The 23,152-nt window shown below is 42.1% G+C and overlaps 1 protein-coding gene across 1 annotated transcript in view; it reads right to left on the reverse strand.

The window, feature by feature from the left end:
- CACNA2D3 (calcium voltage-gated channel auxiliary subunit alpha2delta 3) overlaps window positions 1-23,152 on the reverse strand; it is an 889,480-nt gene that overhangs the window by 53,842 nt on the left and 812,486 nt on the right. The window contains exons 27-29 of the mRNA XM_025197140.1: window positions 13,022-13,083; window positions 11,300-11,344; window positions 1,875-1,937 (exon numbers count right to left, since the gene is read on the reverse strand). Of these exons, the coding sequence (XP_025052925.1) occupies window positions 1,875-1,937; window positions 11,300-11,344; window positions 13,022-13,083 (170 nt within the window). The remainder of the gene's footprint in view (window positions 1-1,874; window positions 1,938-11,299; window positions 11,345-13,021; window positions 13,084-23,152) is intronic.

Below are 23,152 nucleotides of genomic sequence, written 5' to 3' on the forward strand. Positions count from 1 at the left end.
AGACCTCCCAGATGCTTCAAGACTGAAGCCACTGAAATCTTCTCAGTAACCTGGATCCCATCCTAGCTGCCTCTGGCTAGTTCTATTCCAGTATTGTCCCTCGCAACCAGTTCTAGCACCAAGCTTCTGCCCTCCACAAGTTTTAGGTCAATGCCAATTTTTGCTTCTGCCCTCTGCACTGCGCAGACTGTGCTTGCTTAAGATGCACTCACTCGAGGGTCATAAACTCATGACAATATTTAAAGTGCTCAGATAAACTGTCCTTCTAGTTCAGCATCCTACACCACAGGACACAAGATGAAAGAAAGATGAAAGATAAACTCAGAACAAACAATTAAGAAAGACCCAAACCATAGGCAAAAAATTCTTCCTAAACCTAGTCAGTAGACTTGTCACATGATTTGCCTCATTGCAGGAAGTAGAAACAGTAAAATTCTTTACTCAAGTCAAATTAAACGGTTGTGAAAATTAAAAAGAAAACAGTTTTGTGGTTACTAGAGTAAATGTTTAAAATGTATCAAGAGTACTTTGTGGTCACAACCGTTCTTAGATGGTTGCCTTTCTAAGTAGGTACATGGATCAGATAGATAGATAGGAAAAAAATATCAACTGTCCATAACATAAAAGTGGGTAATGTTTAAGAAAGGTCATGTTAAATTGTTAATTAATATTTATATTACAGAAATTTATATTATATTTGTATTATACTTGTACATCCTGGAAGTTATATTAACAATATACAGTATTTCCCAAATGGGCTCAGCAATGTATTTAATAAAGTAAAATAAAATAAACTAATAATTTTTACTCTTAAGTGTTCCAAGAAAAAGCCTTCCATTGTGAATAGTGACTATTGTGCTGAACAGGACAATATTTTCTTTGCAGTAAATGGTCTGATGTAGCTAAGGATTCAAAAGCGTATCAGTTAAAATCCCATGTTTATCTTTATTGCTTTGAGGAGAAAAATTCCTTTTTCACTGACTTTTTTTTAAAGTCTCAACCAAAATGTGTTTTTTGTAGGGCAGGGAGATGGAGCAGGGAAGGAAGAGTAGAAGTCTGAGAAAATATTCTGAAATTATATTTTTTAGTTATTCAAAGTTGAAAGAATGTAGGCATATCTCCTGACTTCAGCAAGTCTGTTGCTGCTCTGTGAAAGTATATATTTGCATTAATTTTTTTAAAAATGTTTGTATTAGTGAATTTTTTACATTTAAAGTGGAGACCAGTTCAGTTGGCTAGATCTTCAATGTTCATCAAGAATTGCCTTTATATTTCAGGATATTCCTCTAAGTTGTTTACAGAGAATCTTAAGTACTTTTAGAAACAGCTATCTTGGTAACCTACCTAACTATATCAACCTTACGGACTTAGCTAGTAATATGGGGATTCCTATTCACAACTCTGCCAAGCTGAATAAGGAAGTCCCTCTCTAGTACAGTACTGAGTGTTAATTTTAAAACCTTAAGGCCAGCTTCAGACTTTACACTGTTATCGGTGTAATTGATTGGAAACTGGTCTGTACACATGACAGAACAGAAGTTTTGCACACATAGACTGGTTTAAAAATGGCAGAACCTAGTCTAAGATCATTCGCTGACAGTCCATAGGATTTGATGATTACAAGTTTGAACCTAAGGCTAACCTAAATACGGGAAAAAGCAATGGGGAATCTTTTGCTTCAAGATCAAGCTTCTTCAAGGAGAGCAACATTTCTACACCACATCGTTCTATACTTTGAGATTTTTATGAGTTTGAGAGCACCCCTCCACATCGAGAGGTAAACATTTGTTCAGCCCCTCTGCAAGACACGTACACCTTTCATGGACATTATATTTCTAGCACATTACATGGTACTGGATAAAAAACCTACTTACCTGTTCATTGTCCTCAGACACTAAAATAAATCCATTGTTATCTATGAGGTAACAGTTAATTGCCTAAAAAAAATAAGACCACAATTTTAATTCTAGTTCTTAAAGCATATCATTAATTTCATTAAGCCATTCATTTTAATCCCAAATGCTCTGTAAATGGATACACATTTATCCCTTATGGAATTACAACTGCTCATGTATAACTTTCAGCTGAGTGCAGTTGTTAAGCTATTTTAAGTGTTTACTTCATGCACAAAAACCCAGTGCAGACACACATAAGAGGAGGAAACAGAACAGAACCACAAGGGTAAAGAAGAACAAGTGCCATGATGTTATTAATGCATTCTTAAAAATAATTCCTGGTAACAAAGAATACAAAGGCACACAATCCTATTGTTTCTTATGGCTTGGCCTGTATTTAGAGAAAAACTTCAGCACAATGTCATTACACTAATGATGTATTAATGAAAACATAGTGTCAGCTTGGAGGACCAACAGGGGACCAGGTAATATTTTTTTAATTTGTTCATAGAGTGAGAGGGGGTTGAGGCTTCTGTAAGAGGCCCCATAGGTCTCCTAAAGTTTTTCAAACTGTGTTTTTAATTGGGAGCTGGATTTTGGTGGGTCAGACTTATAAACTTCATAAAGCAAGGGAAAACCCAAATCAGTTTTTCACCTCCTCCCTCCCTCCCCAACCATGCACAGATCATTTTAACCTCAAGTGAATGAATTTGCTACAGGCTAAGATTTAATTACTGCTCTGCAAGGTTTAAGCATACAACTTAATTCAAACTCTGATATAACGTAGTTTTGCCTTTATTACAGCTTTTAATGCCTACCTCCACATTAATTTGTAGCATACTGCCACGCTAGTACTAGTGCTAATGCAGCAAATACTGTACCATAGTTACTAACATTTTTTGTGACGTTTACATAAAAATGTACCAAAAGCCTTCCAACAAAGTAAATTTCATGTTTGCTGTAAATCCAAAGCCATCCTTTCTCACTACATCTGTGGTAGACCCAGCTAGGAATACAAGCTGAACTGTGCTACATTATAGCTACCCAGAAAAAAAAAATATTTAACTTTAAAAATTCAAGCAATTTCCTTCAGAACCCAATACTGCAGTGATACAGACTAATGCTGAGGTCTACATCTTTCAAAGCATCAGACCGATTCTGATCTTGGTTCTCCATTGGAAGTTGTTAATTATTACAGCACCACAGTCCAAACACAGGACAAATAGGAAGATGCAGAAATGATGTATTTGTATCAATTTTGGAAATCCATTTTAGATAAATAATCTAATCTAAAACTCTTAAACCTTCCAGATTGCACTAGAAATCTGAGAAGATTTGGTCCATACTGAGAGAATACTACATAGTTCTTCAGGTAATTTTTGGACTTTTTTTACTCTTATGTTGGATAAAGTATGGAAGCGTGGGAGAGGAAGTCACACAAATAATGTCAAACTTCATGTTTGTTTCTCAAACTCCGAGGTCAACATTTGGTGCAGTTGTAACTCCACAACTCAAGTAAAAGTTGTTCACTGTAACAATAGAGTGAAAGGAAAGAGAAGAGGAGCAATGTGTGAAGAATGCACCCAGGGCAGTCTCCTCTCAAACTTTCCCTCTCTCTTGTCCCTCTTGGACCTTCTGGCTTTCACACCAGGCAGGATGCAGGAGCAGCAGCAAACAGCAGCTAAGTCCACGTGTATAATGGACTGCCAGGTATTCTGGAAAATGTAATTTTTTGGAGTGGCATTTACTGCTGCTGCGGGGAACTTTCACCCCATTTTTTTGGCCAGTGAAGCCAAAGTCAAGAAAGCAAAAAAATGGTTTTTTTGGCAGAAAATATGGGGTCAGTTCTCATCCCAGCAGCAGCAAAGTCCACTGATTCTCTATAGAATTATGATTCCCATAATATCTTGCATTCCATGACACACACTGCCTGTGCCAGTTGAAAAGTGCAGGCAAAGTGGTAAACAGGAGGGTGCACATGCCCCTCAATCCTCCCCCCCCCCCCCCCCAACTTCTAGCACTCTTCCATTTAGATAGCACCTGGGGCACACATACCTCACTCACCCACCCAGTGCTACTGGGAGACTAGATTTGTTTCCGGGTGTGTGAGGATAGGATTTGTATAAGGAATTTTATTCACTTCTTTTGCCTATGGTCTATACATTTTATGGGACACTGCAGTACTTACAGGAGCGCAGTCATTTTTCTTTTGCTTGACATCAAAGGCAGATTCAGAAGGGGTGCACATCCCTATCTTAAACCATGCCACAGAGGCAACACCTGGGGATCTTTTCTAAATCCCTGAAGCAGGTAAGAGTCCCTCACCCCCACCTTGCTTCCCCTCTGTACTCAGCAGCACAACTCCCCTCCCCCTTTCCACCCTTCCTCACCTGCTGCTGTTACTACCCGCCCCCGCTGACCCAGAGGTAGGGGAAGCTCCAGAACTGCTCCTGCCCCACTCCAGCTGTGCTACATAAGGACCAGGTTCAGCTGAAGACAGTGGCAGTGACTGCAGCAGTGGATAGGTAACTCCACCCTGCCTTATATCCCCCAGATGTTCCCTGCCAGCCTGGGAGCAAACTCAGGGTGTGGTAACTGGCCTACTACCGCCACTGTGGCTGTCCCCGGATAAGCCCTGCTCTCCATGCAGCCTGGAAAGAGCAGAGGAAGAGTGGTGTTGGAGCTCCTCTGCCCTCAGGTCAGCTGGGGATAGTGGTTATGGTGGGTGGGGACCATGGTGAATGGAAGGGGCGGGGAAGCTACCACTGAGCACAGGGGGGAAGGGAGGGGATGCTGCGAGGGGTAGAGGGCAAGATTCTTACCTGCTTTGGGGACTTCTTTAGTCTGTCAGCTGTGGTGGGAGGGAATGGCACTGGTTACTGTGCCTGCACGCTCTTACCTGCATCTGAGCATGCTTGCTTAAATAAACAACTGCCTTTCTCATATAGCTACCCATTCAGGAAAGATTTTGTAAAGTAAAATGCAGCACTAGCAATGACCATTTGCAGGCATTTACCTGTCCAGCACATTACTGTGTCATTTTGAAGCTTGAGATTAATTCAGGAGACCATACTATTTGCATACAGTAGGCCTGGGTGAAGCAGTAGGGTTTGGTTCATGATTTACTAGTGTGGGGAGTGCACTAAACTCTGCCATTTGGCTTGAAGGTTCAAGTTCAATGAACTTTTGACTTCCAGGGAAACTTTCCTTAAGTGCAGAGTCCCTGGATTTGTAAACAGAGTAAGCATGAACTGCCAAATATAATTAACAAAAATATGAACTTTGTTCTGAGAACATACCTAAGGAAGACCCAGAGTATTTTGCACAGCTCCACTACATTATTGTATTAACAATAATGGAATGTAGCATGGATTAAATGACCAAAGAGGAAACAAAAAAACAAAACAAAACTGAAAAAGCCTTAAAACACCTATAAAAATACCACTGTTGTACTAAATTCCTAGTCCTAACAGGAATAAATTGTGATTTCTACTTTACTGCATGTCTGGGATGTCATTATTTGAAAGCAAGACAGTCTGGGAGCTGAGTTCATGACTTCTGACATCTGATATGGTGTAAGGTCCCCCCCCCCCCCCCCTTCCCCCCCAGTAAAACGGTATAGTGGTGAACGGCCCCCCCCCCCCCATTACACCCCAGTCAAAACTTCCTTTTCCCAGCATTTCAACAGATTCTATATTTGATGTCTTTTAAACACCCGGTTTTCTTTAATCACCAAGGTTTGCACTATTGCTAAATCCCTCTACACTGTTGCATAATGTTTACTAGTGTAATTGTAAAGTGTGACACATACTTTAATAGCTCATATGCAGCCCTAGACCTGTTCTCACACATGCAGTGTTAAGTTCCATATATGCAGTCAAGGTAGCAATTGGCTTTTACAGCATGCAGTCTTTTATAGGTGATGTGATAAAACAGAGTAGCAATATGCTGGCCAGATCCTGAAGTCTTTCCTTAGTGTTTATTCATCTCTCACTCACAGAAAGCTGGTGAGCACTGCCACAAAATAACAAATATAATGAATACGTTCATAACTATTAAAGTAGATTTGGCAGAAAGCTACATGAGTTATCACAATAACATGTTGCTTTAGATATAAAAATTGTGTGTTCTTCCTATGTAGCCTCTAGGACAGCCAAAGATGAAGGGATCATCTCTAGCTAGTCTTCTCTGTTCACTAAACACTGCCCTGAACGAAATACATGTTATCTCAACCCGAACTGCCCAAAGCTATACTCAGCAAGCTCCTTGGGTATGACTGGGAGCCGATTGATGAGAATATTTAAAGGCTGTTGGAAGAGATCCAAAGTAAAGCTTTTACATTTCGATCACAGAAAGCTGGCACAAAGCTAACCCTAGTGGAGAAATACTGGGAAACATATGAAATTAACAGTTCTACATAGCTTATTTTCTTAATGGGAACCTGATTACTTTTGGAGAGATGGGGCTGGGAGTACTCAGAGCTCTAATTAAAATTGGTTGAAATGCAAATGATAACACAGAAATGAAGCCAGCAGAGAGGTTGGAGGTAGGAGCTTTAGCTTGAAATCAGAGCATCTGGGTCAAACTGATTTTTTTTAATTAATTAGGAATTGCAATGGAAAACTTAATTTGTAAGGGGTAATACAAATAACGATGGCAACTTCAAAGCAAGTAGCTTTAAGTCTTTAAAGTTAAAGATAAAAAGACCAGTAGTGTAACTAAGGTGGGATGAGTATGGGGGGAGGGAGTGAATAGGGGCAACAGGGTTGGCTCCTAGGGAGCCCAGCCATGGGGCTGTTCTTGCCTGAGCAGAGATGACACTGCTACAGAAGTGGTAGTGGTAGCAGTAGCCTGGGATGGTAAGCCGTCCCTTCCACTCACCTACATTCCCCCACCCCCCAGATCTACAGTGGTCAGCATGCCCCTGCATTCCCCCAAACCCTCCCCACCCAGCCTCAGGTGCTTCATAAACTCATTACACTTATGGAAAAGATGAGTAGGTTCATATAGCCCCAGACCTATTACAAAGATGTAGCATAGTCACTAAACCTTTTACAGTGGATTGCCTACTTTTGAATTTTGGCTGTCATTTTTGCAGTCTGAATTGCCAATTAAAAAAAGTAGTATCACTGTACCTATGTGTATCCTGGCTGAATTTTGCAACAAAATACTTGTTCAAAGCATACTGAATGCCAGGCTATATTAAGGTGCTGGGCATGTTTACATGAGATGTTAACTGCACAGTTGACTAATTAACTGCACAATAAATGCCTTGGTGTCTACATGTGCACTCCTATTAGGCTGGAGTAAACTAATTTACTCCACAGCAGGATAGTACTTGTTTTTACAAGTACTATCCTGCTGCAGGTTAAAAACTACATAGCAGTACACACAGCAGCACACATGTAGATGCCACCTGGCTGGCTGGGGCATGAGGTTGCTTCAGTGTGGGGGCTGCCTGCCCCTTAGCCTCATGCTGAAGCTGCCTCCTCCCCAGCCAGCCCCTCCATACCACAACAACCTGTGGGGAGCAGCCTTGGGCTGGCAGACTGATCTCCAGGGTCCTTTGCCAGCCGGAGCTGCTCTGCCTGGGCTTCACATGCTGCACCTGAATAAGTTGCAGAGCTTATTGCCCAGTTAATTACTCCTGGGCACATATTCAAACAGTGTGCCCAGAAGCAATTAACTCCAGAAGAATAAACTCCACAGTTTAGTCAAGTGTTGTAATTGCACATATAGACACACGCCCTGTATACAATCCTAGAAGTAGGTTTGATGAGATTCTTGGCATACCCAGTAAAACTTTTTTCAAATTAATTTCTAGAAAACTCTCATGTGAAAATGAAAATATTTTTTCACTCTTGTGAGCCAAATGCTCATCCTTATACTCAAATGTGTTTCAAAATACTGTTAAGAAATTGTGCTGACCATTTTGGATAACCTCTAATGGTCTTTGCATTCTAAATCAGATTTTCTTGATGGAGCTCCAGTTTGATTTTCATAATACTATGCAACTATTTTTGTCAATTATTTATATGACACACTAAATAAACTTAACACTATCCATAACACAGCATTTTCCAAGAGAGTTTACTACTGAATAGACAAAAATATGTATAGAGCAACAGTTCAAGTGTAGGAGAGTGTAGAGACTTCATTGACAAAGGCACTATAATGTCAAACGTAAGGAACATTTTAGACAAGAACAGGGAGTCTGTTTCACATGTTGGGGATGGTCCAAAATAGGACAGAAAGCCAAGAGTAGCAAAAAGGAGATGAAAAAGGAGAGGGAGTTGGGAGGAATTTGGACATATGTAATAATAAGGAAAGGATATATTTGAGTGATATTGTAGTGGAAGAAGTGAGAATGTAGTGAGAACCTGGATAGATATGTCAGTGAAAACTGACTGAGAAATCAGGGGTGATATATATTAACCTGGGAGGGCAGGGACATTGTGCACTGACTGGGCAGAGACGTGAGGCAATCTTATGAGGACAGAAACTAATAGACTAGTAGTCCTCAGTCTTCTTATAAACAAAACAGTCTATCACTCTATTAAAATGAGATTAGCCCTTTTAAATGCAACACAACATTGATAACTTATTTTTCTTTGATTATTCACTATGACTTTCAAGTCTCTTTTAGTCACTGCTTCCTAGAATTAAATCTCTAGCCACCCTTATAAGTACGATCTGCATTTTTCTTCATAAGTGGATGACTTTGTATTTGGCTGTATAGAAATATAAGTTGTTTACTTGTCCTGGTTTACCAAATAATCCATGTCTTTCTGAAGCAATGACCTGGCCTTATTGTGGTTTACCATTCCCGAAATCCATGCACCACACCTTTGGTGACAAATTTTTGTTTCTTTCTATTTTCCCAACACTTGTGTTGCTTGCAGACTTCATCAGTGATTAGTTTTTGTTTCTTTCAAACCCTTAACAACATGTTAAGAAGTCAAGAGCCAAAAACTGATCTCTGTAGGACTCCAATAGACACATACCTGCCTAATGACACCCTATTTGCAATTACATTTGGGACTTAACAACCAGCCAGTTTTTAACCCATTTAACATCTACCATGTATTATTCTCAGTTTTCAATCAAAATGCCCTAAGGTACTAAGTCAAATGTCCCAGCAGAAATTTAAGCATATTATACCACAGATAGGAGTTTTTTCAACCAAACTTGTCTCCTTAACAACATGCATATTTCCCCCCCAAAATCACCCATCTGAAATTGGGTTGCATGTCTTAAGCAGGGAAGCTGATTACAGCAGTGGAAGGGAAGCTGGGGAATAGGGGTGTGCAAAGCTGGCCCTAGTCAATTCAGATTTGGATTCAGCCCAAATCAGGGACAGTGATTTGATTCATTGATTCAGATCACTGTCCCTGATTTGATTCAGCCAAATCCAAATCTGAAGACTAGATGCTGATTCAGAGAATCAGCGATTTGGACATAGACACAGCTTTAAAAGATTTTTTTGACATACCTTGAGGTAGCAGGCATGGCTTGTGAATGCTGCGATGGTGGGGTGGATGGAGAATCCCATAAAAGCATGGGGAGCTCTCCAGTGTGCTCAGCAGCGAACCTAGAAGTGGACTGGAAGTATTTCCATATTTCCAATCCACTTCTGGGTCTGCCAGGGAGTATGCAGCAGGGGGGGTGGCCTTCCCATCTCAGTGTTCAGCCTCAAGGGGACCCCAAGGGGGTCGCAGGGGGACAAAAAAACATTTAAAGCTGTCTCTATGTCTGAAGCTCCAGATCTCTCCAAATTGATTTGGAAGGTTCTGATTCAATTCAGCAAGATTAAAGGGTCCTTTGATTCAATTCAGATTCAGCCACTGAATTGGGCTGAATCTCCACCGAATTGAATCAGGGACCAAAGCTTTGCATAGCCCTAATGGGGACACTGAAATGGCTGCCACACTTCTTTCTAAGCTGGTCACGTGGAGGGATGGATGGACTTCACTCGTTAGTGTCACTAGATGCTGCCAAACTGGCAGCAACTTTTGACTGAGTAGTCACGGGGAGGGTGCTGAAAAGTATGCTCTTCCTGTATTCCATGCAGTCAGAATTCAGCTATGACTTGGCAACTGTTCTTTTCTTCATTCTACCTGCCTAAAACATGGGGTGTCATACGGGGGGGCAGTATGTGAGTAAATATGGTATTTTCCATAAAGTCACATTGATTGACATTATATTACTTTCCTTTTCATTATTTATTCATATATTAATTCATTATTTTTTAATGTAACACCAACTTCTTATTCAACTGCATAAGAGATGAGCTTGCATTATATACAGGTATGGAGTGTTTTGGAATATTTTTTACACTTTCCAAACCTGGCTTTCTTATTTTCTTCTGCCACTTACTTCAGACAAAGCTGTCATAGTAGAATTTAAAAAAAAATGTGCATGGTATTTAGTCAGAAAAACATGTCTCAATTCATGAGCTTCATAGTGTTTAGTAAGGGTGTGCGAAATGGGCCCTACTTGATTCGGATTCAGATTCGGCCTGAATCAGGCACAGTGATTCGATCCACTGATTCGGATCACTGTCCCTGATCTGATTTGGCCAAATCCAAATCTGGCAATTCGATACTGATTCGGTGAATCAGTGATTTGGACACAGACACAGCTTTAAAAGTTTTTTCTACATACCTTGAGGTACTAGCGTGGCTCATGATCACTGCAGTGCTAGGGTGGATGGAACATCCCACAGCAGCGCAGGGGGATCTCCAGAGTGCTCAGCAGCAAACTTGGAAGTGGACCAAAAGTACTTCCGGCCCACTTCTGGGTCTGCTGGGGAGCGTGCTGGGGGCCTCCCCCACACCCCCCCCGGCCTGGCAATCAGCCGCAGGGGTCCCTGGATGCCCTCCCCGCCAGAGCCAGGAGGCACTAGTTGCCAAGCTGGGGGGATGCAGGGCAGGGCCCTCCATACTCCCCGGTGGGCCAGGAAGTGGACCGGAAGTTCATCTGATCCACTTCTGGGTCTGCTGCTGAGCATGCTGGGGAGTCCATGGCACTCCTGTGAGATGCTGCATCTTCCCCAGCATGGCAGCGTTCAGAGTCCCTGCTACCTAGAGGTATGTAGAAAAAACATTTAAAACTGTATCTACATCCGTATCACCGAATCTCTCTGAATCTCTCCTAACCAATTCGGAGAGATTAAAGGGTCTTCTGATTTGATTCAGAGATACAGCCACCAAATCAGGCTGATTCTCACTGAATCAAATCAGAGAACCGAAGCTTCGCATAGTCCTAGTGTTTAGAAGGCTTGAACAGGAGGTTTGTATGGTATGAAAATCTTCTCATACGTACTTGTCTATTTTGTTTTATTTGCTTAAAACTAGTACAGTCAAGGTACACAATTTGAAAGAAAATGTGTGTAAAATACTTACTTCATCATCACAGCTTATGGAGCATCTGCCATCAAGAGATGCACACTGTAAAGGATACCAATAAGATGTATATTTCACACTAAACTTTTTTTTTCTATTCTGATAATTTTATGATTTATATTTTAAACATGATAACGAGCAACATTTTTAAAAGAATGATAAAACTGACTGCAGCTTAATCAATGACAGTAACTTACTGGGGAAAGGCCACAAGAGGATTTGACTGCAGCGGGAATGAGTTAAATCTAGTATAATTACATCTACATCAAAGGGATTAGGTCATGCTATGCCAATTTCAGTTGTTTGGTCCAATCTTTAAAGCCTACCTTAAATGATACATGTTCATAAACCTTACATAGAGAAGAGTTAGTTATTCCCCACAAGGGATTGTCTAAGTCACGTCTCAGTCCATATTTCAGATAATATTTTAGAGATGCTTATTCTCAGAAATAGTACAGTTCCAATTTACTCTCAAAATGAGAATGTAATCTCTTGATCCTTTTACAATTGGATGAGATTATTTTGTTTAATAAATACACATTTTAAACCCTAAGTAAACCATTTTAAATGCAATTTATTAGAGGCTATAAAGAAGAAGATAGCCAAACATGATTTAATTGAGGTGGTACATCACTACATCATATTTCACATTGCTAAAAGCTAGACTGCCTGTCTACTACAGGTCCTGAGTAAAGGACAGGGCATGAATCTGCTGCTCAGGAATTACCAGCAACCAAAATGTGACTCAGGGTACATCTACATGTTCATTAATGCACTTTTGCTACTACACATTATGTTTAGTACCTGCAATATAAAATACTATATAAAGGCACATTAGGCTGTCCTAATGGGCAGTAGCAAAAGTGCACACCTTTCTAGCAATGTTTAATATAGACTAATTCTACTGTGTATTAGCATATTAGCACTGTTTTTGACATGATGCTATAATGTGCAGTAGAGTAGGCTACTGAGCATTATAGTGTAAATGTAGATGCTCCCACGGCTACATTATTTAGTGTTTGATTACTTCTCCCAGTGCTGCCTGTACTGTCTTGTGCACCAAAGCAGGAGTGAAGTCAGAGTTCTACCTAAACCTTGCCCACCTACCATAGATTGGGAATTGGAGCACCATGGAGGCTGCTCCCGTCCAAATCACCATCCATAATACAGGTAGCCTGCACAAGGGAATGATTAATTCCCTGAATGGACATGATGAAGCCCCCAGCTATGCACTTAGTAATAAGTGTGTACATTGGAAGAAAGTGAGCAAAAACTGAGTAATTTGAAATCATGTGCAAAGATTTTCAATACAGTGAAATCATGTTTGTTTATATTTTAATTCTGATGTTATTAAAAAGTGTTAGCTAGTGATAAAAACATTAACACTGAAGAGGAAATTCAGAATTATCAGGTGATGATTTTGACTTTCTCTTGATTTACCCTAAAGTAATTATTTATGGCTTTGTAGCTTACTTGGAGACCTAATCTTAAGGATCCTTTCACTTCTACAAGTGAAGGATCAACACCAGAGCAATTAACCCTGTGAATATTATGTCATAATGAATTGAAAAGTAAATTGGAACAGCCTGTAGTAACAGCTTTACAGACACCCATAGGAACTCTTGCACTTCCTTGGCCAACCATATGTTCTATGCTACCATCCGTACAGTAAGAGAATGAATATGGACTTATCTACATAGAAAACACCAAATGGAAACATACCTGTCTGCTGGCAGTCCAAAACTTCCGCTGGAAAAATTCAAGTTTCATCTGGATACCTACGGCTGGTAAAAATGATAAATAAAAATATGGTTTTAAAAACCCTGTCATGATTATTTAGAATTAACCATAGTGGAAATGCTGACGAATCTTCTTGAAATCATACTAGTTCAGTTTAAGAAACCATTTGATCACACATCAAATAAGACTTACCTTTTGTTTAAAAATATCAAGGCACTGATGACACAACATGTTAGGAATGCACAGACCAGGAGTTAAGAAGATTGTACACTTCTTTACCCTTAAAATAAAGGGCCTACAAACTGGCAAGAAGGCATTGGATTCTTATTAATCCTGTTCCATTCTTAAAACCTGCTGTACAATGCAGAGGTCTAACTGGGCATTTCTGCACTCTGGGTGAAGTAGTCACAGCTGGGCTGCTGCCAGTGGCTAGGAGAGCAGCAGTGGTGGCAGCTATTTATGTTGCCCTTATTAAGCCCCATCTACATGTTAGACTTAAGCCATATTTCAGTCAAGGCCACACATTCAGTCAATTAACGGCACAATAAGAAGAGGAATAAGCTACAAAGTCATTTCACAAAATATGTGTAATACCTTTGTAGCTGCTTCCTATCATGTCAATAACTGAATGTGTGGCCAAGGGTCCGTGTAGCTGGGAGCCTTATCAACTGATTGGTGAAATACCGCCCCCCCCCCTTTTTCCCATGGCTCAGAGATTGCAGCAGCTATGGTTTCTCAGCCTCCACCCCCCCACCCCACACAGCTGGGAGATTACAACAGCTGCAATCTTGCTGCTGTAGGGTGCACCCCCATGGCTGAGAGCCCTGTCAGCTGACCCAGGCTCTCAGCCAAGGGAACTTGCTTGCTTCTGACACCCCCTGCACTGGGAATAAGGTGCAACAAGATCTAATGTGATCCACATAATTGTGCATCCTGCCAAGCATATGTGGCATGGCAGGAGGTGTGATTGTATGGATAGTGCATTAGATTCCATCGTGTAAAAATTAAGTTTATTTCCTACCTATAGGGACTTTTTATCATCTTTAATTTCCCCTGAGCCTGATGGGCATGTGAGCCTGAAATCTGGCAGAAAGTTATTTTTTTTGTGATTTCTTAGTTGGTCTAATCAAAGGTATAATCTCTGAACCAAGAGTTCTAGATTTTTGTATTTCTTTTTGTCTCAGACCAACATGGGTACCAAATACATCCCTGAAACATGGAAGATGCCGAATTTTAGCTGATTTTGGATTTTAAATTTCATTGCTGAACAACAAGAAAGATTTCTACACCTCCCTGCTTGCCATGTGACACCACTAGGGAAGGAATCCTGCCTCATCTGCAACAGAGGAACTCACAAAGACACTCTCATGGACCCAAAGGGTCAGATTTCCATCTTCAGCTTCCTCTGTGCAAAAACGAATTTTAATTCCTATCAGAGGTGAACCGAGCAGGGCCCAGCCCCTGCTCCAATCCCAGACCCCAAGAAGCTGCTGCCGCCATTGGTGGTAGAAGTGGCGGGGGTGGGGTTAGCGAGTGGCTGGACGCAGAACTGCTGCTCCACCCGGATCCATGCCACCGCTGCTCCGCCTGGCTCCATGGGGCCCCCCAAAGCATGGGGCCTGGGGCGGTAGCTCTGATTCATACCCCTCTAGGGACATCCCTGTTTCCTATCTATGGGGACTTTTTACTAGCTTTAAATTTTCCTTGGGTCTGATAAAGGGTGTGTGAGCCCAAAAGCTTGCAGAAAAAGATAATTTTTTTGGTGATTTCATAGTTGGTCTAATAAAAGGTATCATCTCTGAACCAGGAGTTCTAGATTTTTGCATTTCTTTAGATCCCATTGTGCCTTTACCTGCTCATGAGGAGGGGCCCTTAGTTATGCCACTGGTAAAATGTCCCTGGGCAGAGATACCTGCAAGTTCTGTATGCCAATTTAACTTCTTGCAGCAGTGAAGATGCTCCCTGACAAATTCACTATATAATTTGCTACTTAAAAATAAACTATACAAAAAATCAAATTGTTCTGGGAAGTCAGCAGAGGCTTAATTCATTTCTTTCTTGCGGATCTATGGCATGGATCACCTTTAATCATATTTGCATTTTCCACAGTCTCTTACTCCAATCAAACATTGGTCTTGTTTTCACAAATATGTGGCAGATGAAATCATGAACACTTTTCATATTGTGTTCCTCATAGCAAGTAAGCAAAAATTAAAAATAAAGGAAAGTTTCTCTATTGGATCAGCCTAAAAATATTTCTCTACCAACTGTGCCTCATATACAACACTACTTGAGAGGATAAATACGGAAATACTCTGTGAACCAGCTCCACAGCACATTTTCTCCAGCTATCTTGTATTATATTGTCATTTATTTTATGGTCAGTGAGGAGATGCTATCTGACAACCATGCAGAACATATTTCCTGCATCTGTTATATTCCTTTATAGCCATTTCTCTCACAGAAGTAATCTGCACACTCCACTTCCTTTTTCTGAAACAGAGGCAAAATATACACCATATTTGCAGGCTACACCACAATAAATGCTATCTGAATATTTTAAAATCTTAACCTTATATTCCAGTTGTATTGATAGATGTATGAAAAGTAGTTCACTAAAGTGTCTGGTACAGATTCTTTAAGTCAGTGGGAGACTTGACACGTGGCCCCAGTTCTGCACGTTTACCTATGTGTGTGCCTAGATTTAAGCATATAAGCATTTTTATTGAAGTCACTGGGGCTAAGGACAGACATTCAAAAAGCCTGAGCCTGAATTGATTCAATCTTTGCTGGTTAGTCTAACCTGGCTAGGCTAAATCACTGTGTAACTGCATAGACATCCAAGAAATGCAGGCACATGCCTGCAGTGGCTCAGGCTAAAGGCTGGGGGGTGCTAGAGCAGCCCTCCCTTCCCTTCCAGAATGCTGAGCTGAGGAGGGGGGTGTGGCCAGGCCCCAGGAGGATGCTCTGATTAGCCCAGCAGGGAATTGATAACAATGTTTATCGCCCCTAACTCAGTGTTTATCACTCCATTAAGAAAACAACAGAGGAACAGTACTGGCTACCTGGTGATTCTGCCTGTTGATTCTACCTGTTGACGCAGCAGGGACCCACAGGCAGCATGTGGTCTGCTAGCTGATACACAAGCAAGGCAGAGGGGAGGTGGGAATTCCTGCTTAGCAGGGAGTGATGACGGGGAGGGGGGAAGCAACCCGCGGTCTCTGCCAGGGTTACAACCAGGGAGCAGAGGGGAGGGGCCAGCCCTGCTTTGGGGCAGAGAGCCTCGCCTAGCCAAGAGAGCATGCCGGGATGCTGGGGGAGTTTGGTTTATCTTAAACCAGCAAGAGGTCTGGAATAGACATTACATAAACCAGTTTGACCCAAATCAGTTAAGTCTGATACTCCATTCAACCAGGTTTATCTCAAACCAGTTTCAGCCATTTTCAAACTGGTTTATGTGCACTGAACATCTATTCTGTTACAGGTTTAAACCATTTTCTAATCACTTAAACCGGTTTATGTGTAAGGTCTTTTCCTAGCATGAGCATACTTGCATACTTAATATTAGGTGCATGGTTGCTGTATTGAAGTTTGGATTTGCCCAATTCTGATGGGTACAGAGAACGTCAGGTGCAATATTAAGTATCTTTATCTCCCCTTGATTTTAACTGATATTAATGCTCAGTACCATGAAGGTTCAGACTTATTTTTAAATTGATGGGGAATGGATTATGTGCCTTTCTACTCAGCATTAAAACAAGAAGAAATTTTTGCAGAACTTTTCTCTGTACTCTGTAGGGGAATAACATGCATTTCTCAATCTGTACCACTCATCTTCAAATTTTTTAACCTTTGTTCTTAAAAAATATTTGGTGAGGCACAGTAGATTCTGCTTCTCTCTTTGCTGGTTTGCCAAGTCTGTGTCATAAGGCCTACTTAATGGGAGGACAGATAAAGGCACATATATAACAGAACCTGTTTCTACAGGTTATTTATGAATCTCATCTTGTGAATAACCTATGCAGAAGGGTTGAAGTACTGAGGGCAAGATTTTCCAAAGTATTTTGGTGCCTGAATATATAGATTTTTCAAAAGACTCAGGTTTGGCAGTTAAATCCTACAGACAACAAAGGGCATGTGCATAACTTTCTTAAGTATTTTGATAAATATTGTAAATGCCTATCTGAACCTTTAGATTCCTAAGTGGCTTTGAAATGCTTTCTACACAATAAGTTTTAACATCCTACAGTTACTAAAGAGCACCTTTTATCCAAGGGTGTTAAAGCACTTCAAGAACATGGCCATCTATTATTTTACCCTTTTATTGATGGAAAATGTGAAACATATAGAGAATAAAATGGCATGCTAATGCCACTCAGGCAGTCAAAAGCAAAACCTGGGGACACAGTGTAGGTTGGCTGACTCAAAAAAAACTGCTCTAACTACTAGACAATGCTGACTATTTAAAAGGGCACAGCTTGTGGTCAGATATTCTTCAATTGAGCTGTAGAGTTAGGTCAATGGCGAACTTCAGAACATAACACAAGACTGCAGTTATTAGGAAGCAAATTGTTGAGAACAAAATGGGGTTTATTGGCAGTGAAACAGGTTAACAGTGGTTCATCCCCTGCAGGTTGAGGAAACAGAGCTTTGATCAGCCCCTAGCCAGCAAACAAGCAGTCCAAGCAGGGAGGAGAGGGAAGACAGGCAGAGCTTTACCAGGGGACCAGACCCCAGGGCTGCAGGCAGGCCCCTAGTGCAGCCTGGCCCTGCTGCTCAGCATAAGCCTCCACCCCCGGGCTGCATGCTGCATCCTGCTCACTGCCACTAGCACCAGGCTCTGGCAGAACTTGCTGGGCAGGCTGGGGGCTTGCACTGGGCAACAGGGCCTAATCCTGCCTTTTATGGAGCCAGCCCGGCCCTGCCATCCAGCATGTCCCACAGGAGCCCAGCACCAGTGGTAGCTAAAAGGTTGCAGCAGGCAGCCCTACTGGGGTAGGTGAGGGGGTGGAGCAAGCCCACGTCCTAGCTCCAGAAGCCCTGCTAGGGAGGGCTGTGACAGGGGCTTCCCCCTTATTGAGCCCCTAGCCCAGCCTGTCCCTGCCACTTGGCACAAGCCCCCCAGGGCTGACTGCTGCATCTGCTGTCTGCTGCTGGTGCCAGGCTCTGACAGGACATGACAGGCAAGCTGGGGGCATGTGCTGGGCAATAGGGCCTAATCCTGACTTTTATGGAGCTAGCCCAGCCCTGCCACTTCATGAGTCCCACAGGAGTCCAGCACCAGTGGTAGCTGGAAGGATGCAGCAGGCAACCATAGGGACTTATGTTGGGCAATGGGACCCAATCCTTGCTTTAATGGGGCCCGCCTGCCTAGGTGGGAATAGGGAAATTCCCAGGGAATAGACCAGCTTGGGGGGCTGAGACTGGGGTGACGGAGGGGGGGGGCTTTCCCTCCCCACCCCACATTTCAGTGACATACTGGCCCAACTGCATGGGAGGGAGTCACCACCTCCCCCCATCCCCGCAGCTGGGCAGAGCAGGGCTCAGGGAGAGCCCATTCCAGGGAAAACCTCCCTGGAGGCCTGGAGTTTCCGCAGATGGGCAGATGCTCCAGTCCAGGCTGGCTAGGGACAGGGGACTGTTTCCCACTTTGTGAGGACAGCGGGGGTTTGGGGGTGTGCTGTCCAGCCAATTGGGGATGGTCCAGCTGCCAGCAGGCTAGGAAGCATGCTTTAGCACCCCTTGCCTTTTGGCCTACACCAATGTAGGCCTCTGGCTGCTTTTCCCAACTATAAAGTTAATCTTTTTTATGTTTGGTATCCGTTCAATCTACACAGATTAGAGAAACCTTCATGGATTGAATCAATTCTGACTTGGGCCTTTTGACTCTCTGTACTTAGCCCAAAGAGACACCTACAGGACTTCAAAGGTTCTGTGCTTTGCTACAGTAAATAGCAAATAGCTCCAGTAAATAATAGTGTGATCTTGATGCGACAGGCTCGTGGCCACAGGGGCAGCTATGACACCCCCTGGTGGCCTTGCATTTCCTGCCCAGCTCGGACTCTAGTGTCTCTCTCCCTAGATTGCTCCCCCACCATGCCTTATTCTTAATATTAAAGGTTGATTAAAAGAGTTGCCAACAGGCCTTAGAGTGAGCCCTCATATTAATAATTTCCTACTAGGTGTCTTGTGGGGCCCCACTAGCCTCACTCCAGCCCTCAGGCTTGATAGGTCCCTCTCACTCTGACCAGGTCCCTGTAGGGCACCTGTAGTCTTAATGGAAAATTGCCTGGCTCTTTTTCCTTACCTACACCATGCCCCAAGCTGCGCAGATGTTCTCTCCCTTTGATGTTGACTATTTATACACTCATCCCCCTTGGGCCCTTATACCTCCTGGTCCCATACCTCCTGGTCTCCTCCGGGCCTTCAGACCCCTGGTCCTGCATGCAGCCCCTCCTCCACGCTCTTGGACCCTCTAGTCCGGCTTAGCCTGCTCTGGGTGTATGGAGCCTCCGGCTCAGATCAGCCCTTCCCTGGGCATGTGGACCCTCTGGTCCAGGTCTCAGCCTTTTCCTAGCCTCCTGGACCCCTTGTTGGGCCCCCAGTCTCAGTCTGAGGTCTCCTGGGTCACCAGTTCTCTAAATAGGGTTTGAGCCTGTTACCGCAGGGCTCAAGGCTAAACTACCAGCATAACCTAAATAAACAAGAAGCATTGCAGCCCTCCAGCAGACACCTCGAACCCACCAAGGGTTTAACATAATACAAAGGCCACTTGCCTGTAAACCCAGTCTTTCTCTGCCCAGGAACTTGCCTCTATTCCCAGGCCTGCAGAGTTGTTTAGCTAAATCCAGGTCCCTTCAGGAGCCCTGTTGCCCTGAAACCAGGAGCTCCTCACTTCATGGGTGTTAGAGCAAGACCAACTGACCCATGCAAGCTCTGAACTTATGTAGTTCAAGCCTGAGCCCTCTTTCAGTCAGGTGAGGCCCTCATTAGCTCCCCTCACCACCTGCAAGCAGCCTCTCAGGCCGCTTGTTCTCTTCAAGGGGCAGGCACATCCCAGTGCCTTGCTACACTTGAATCATTTTTTCATTGTATTGTGAGGGTTGCATGTTCATTAGTGTCCACTGAAGCCAGCATGCTTCACATACGTTCAGTGTGTATCCAAATGGTAAAAATTTAGAAAAGGATCATAAAGCATACTGAGATAGTAATATGCTGATATATTTTATTGCTTATAAATTTCAAGATATCAACAATTTAGAAAGAACCTGACTTGCAATAGCTGTCCCATGTAAAGTACCTACAAAGGAACTTTTGTTTAAATTTCATTTTTATTCTTGTAAACTATGTTAGTAGAAGTGTAATAAACATGGAAAAAAAAACTTATACTGCACAACAATATTTTTCCTCTGTGCTAGTATTTTACAACCACTCAAGTTTAATGATAAACCCTTTGTAAAGAAGTGCTAAATATATGCCGATGGCCTTACTTAAATCAAAGATGAATTTATACTTAACATTTCCTAATGTCCGGTATAAATTACTTACCACATGAGAGAGAATCTGAAACTGTAATGAGATAATTATGACACAGCTCATCTGTAAAACATTTCATGTGCACATTTTAATGAATTGCACAATGGAATGTTGGAATATAAAGACAATTGAAATCCTGGGACCAATTTCTGTAAAACTTAGAACATGCAGTCTTCATGAAGATGAGAGAAGGCAGGCAGCTGCAGTTTTGTTTTTATTGGTATCAGCTCTATGAATTTCAATGTCTTTTTGGAGAGACTGGAGAAAAACATAGAGCAGGCAATAATATTGGGTTTGCTCCCACTACAGCAAAACTCCTACAGTTTTAGTGGGAGTTTTGCTTGTGCAAGGACTGCAGAATGAGCTTTATAACAATTTACTTGCTATACTTGCTTTTTAAAAACAGAGTCTAGTTCATTTAACTATATGCCTCTTTGTAGAGCTTCAATATTAATCTCTGAGGTACAATATTATTCAAGCAAGTAAAACAGAAATGTAACTAATAGTTTAGCTTTCTCTGGTCAAGCTATATCTCTATGGTGAAAGAGGAGAGGAGAAAACACAGCTCCAGTTAACAGCTTATGGTGGAAACAGCAGTTGAAGGTTTCTTTAAAGAGGCATAACCTAAGAAGATATTTTAATCTCATCATTTTTAATTCTGTGTTGCTTTTTGCAATATCACAGGGAATGTTACAAAGTTTCTATATGCAGTTTGAGTGAATAACTTCTTAGCGTTCATTCTTCTTGACACATTGCTTTGAACAGTCACCTGTATATGAAGTACAATAAATGGCAATTATGAATGTTTCCTACATTTCTGATTATAATTATTTGATTGAACCGATGCTCAAAAGAATTAACAGTGCTAGTGGATGGAATAATAATTTTCTTTTCAACCCCTGAGGTAATGCTAAAGCATTTTTGCAGGCTTCATATGAGGAAATATATATTCCCTCTGCTTTTCAGGAACACTGAAACTAGTACAGGATATTTGTTTTGGTCAGCTCATTTTATGCTCCAAGAACTATTCAAATATACTTCAAAAGGATTTTAGAGCCAATACATTCTTCTGGGCAATCCCCAGTCCTTCAACATTTTAGAAGTTCAGAATGAAATATTTCATCTCCAAGCTACTTAATATTTAAATCTGTGTTCTACAAATCAGCTATATGTTAAAAAAGTTATAAACCTCAAAATTATAGCTCCCATGTCACTAATTCCTTATTTAGCCCTCCCTGATGTAATAGTTACTGTAGAGGTTGGAGAAAAAAAAGTTATATATTTTTTCCAAGTATTACTCAAGAATTTGTGCTGATAACATTCACATTTTAATAAAACCTTTTAAAACTGATACTTAATTCAGATGGGAGTAAAAGTTTAAAAGTCTGCTTAAAAATGTTAGGTTTGACTCACCCAGTTGGCTACAGAGGTGAAACTACTTTTCACTGGCCAGTGGGGAAGGAATCACAATTGGAGAAGGGCAGTGCTTTCTACATTGCTTCCATACCCTCAGACTTTTATTAGGGAGGATATATTTAAATTGAAGTTGGTACCCAATTGGATCCCCACCAGTGGTGACTGAAACACCTATCTGGTGCTTAAATGATCCTCCCCACATAGAAGGCCCTGGACATCTTCTGATACTGAAAAATAGAATTGTGACCATTTCCCCTTACCTCCCAACCTAAAATTTTTTTTTGATTATTCTGCAGCAAACTGCAAGCATATTCAAGTGTGAGCAAGTGGGTATATTTTAAGTTTGACTGACTAAAACATACTGACAGAAAGCCATGTTAAAGAGATAAGGTTTTTGCAATGACACTCTGATCCAGCAAAGTGCCTCTGCACATGCTTAATTTTAAATATGCGAGTATTGTTACTGAACTGAAGAGCAAGTTTTCTGCTGGGCTGGGACCCTAGATCTGAAAGTGGCAGGGTCCATAGCCATTCTACTGCAAGACTTGGATCCATGGCTCCTGTACAAATCCTGTATCATGTAGTCATGAAACCAAGTGGAACTGTCAAGCAATGCAAGGAAATTTCATAGGCAGAAAAGCCCTATCCCATGGAAGTCTCCAGGGGCAGACCCAGAGGGGATACAGTGGCATGGTCGTACCTCCTCCCTCCCCGCTTTTGGCTGTGTGCTGCATGTGCAGTGAGCTTTCGGAGCTCACCAGCATGTCAGTGAGCTCCTGCTGGGAGCTCTGCCCTATGCTGTGACCTCTATGAGCTTATGAGCTCACTGGCTGGTTGGCAAAAGGTCTGCTCTGTGTCCCTCCTTTCAAGCCGCTCCACAGTCCAGGTGATGTTTGCTCTTTCCTTCCTTCTGCTAACTGCTCTTCCCCACACTTTCCCTTCCCTCAGAATTCAGCAGCAGGGGAAAGCAGGGGACAAGTGGCCAGCTGGCAACAAGACTCAGCCCTTACTTTCCCACAGCTCTGAAGCCTACGGGCTGTGCATCAGTGCTGCTGGCTTGTTCCCTCCTTTCTCTTGCTGCTGAATTTGGTAAGGAGGGTTGGGGGGACAGGGAGGGGAGGGGCGGGAAGGAGGGAGGAGGAAAGCAAATTGCAAACAGGA

Source organism: Alligator sinensis, unplaced genomic scaffold (genome assembly GCF_000455745.1).
Source record: "Alligator sinensis unplaced genomic scaffold, ASM45574v1 scaffold391_1, whole genome shotgun sequence".
Classification (NCBI taxonomy): domain Eukaryota; kingdom Metazoa; phylum Chordata; order Crocodylia; family Alligatoridae; genus Alligator; species Alligator sinensis.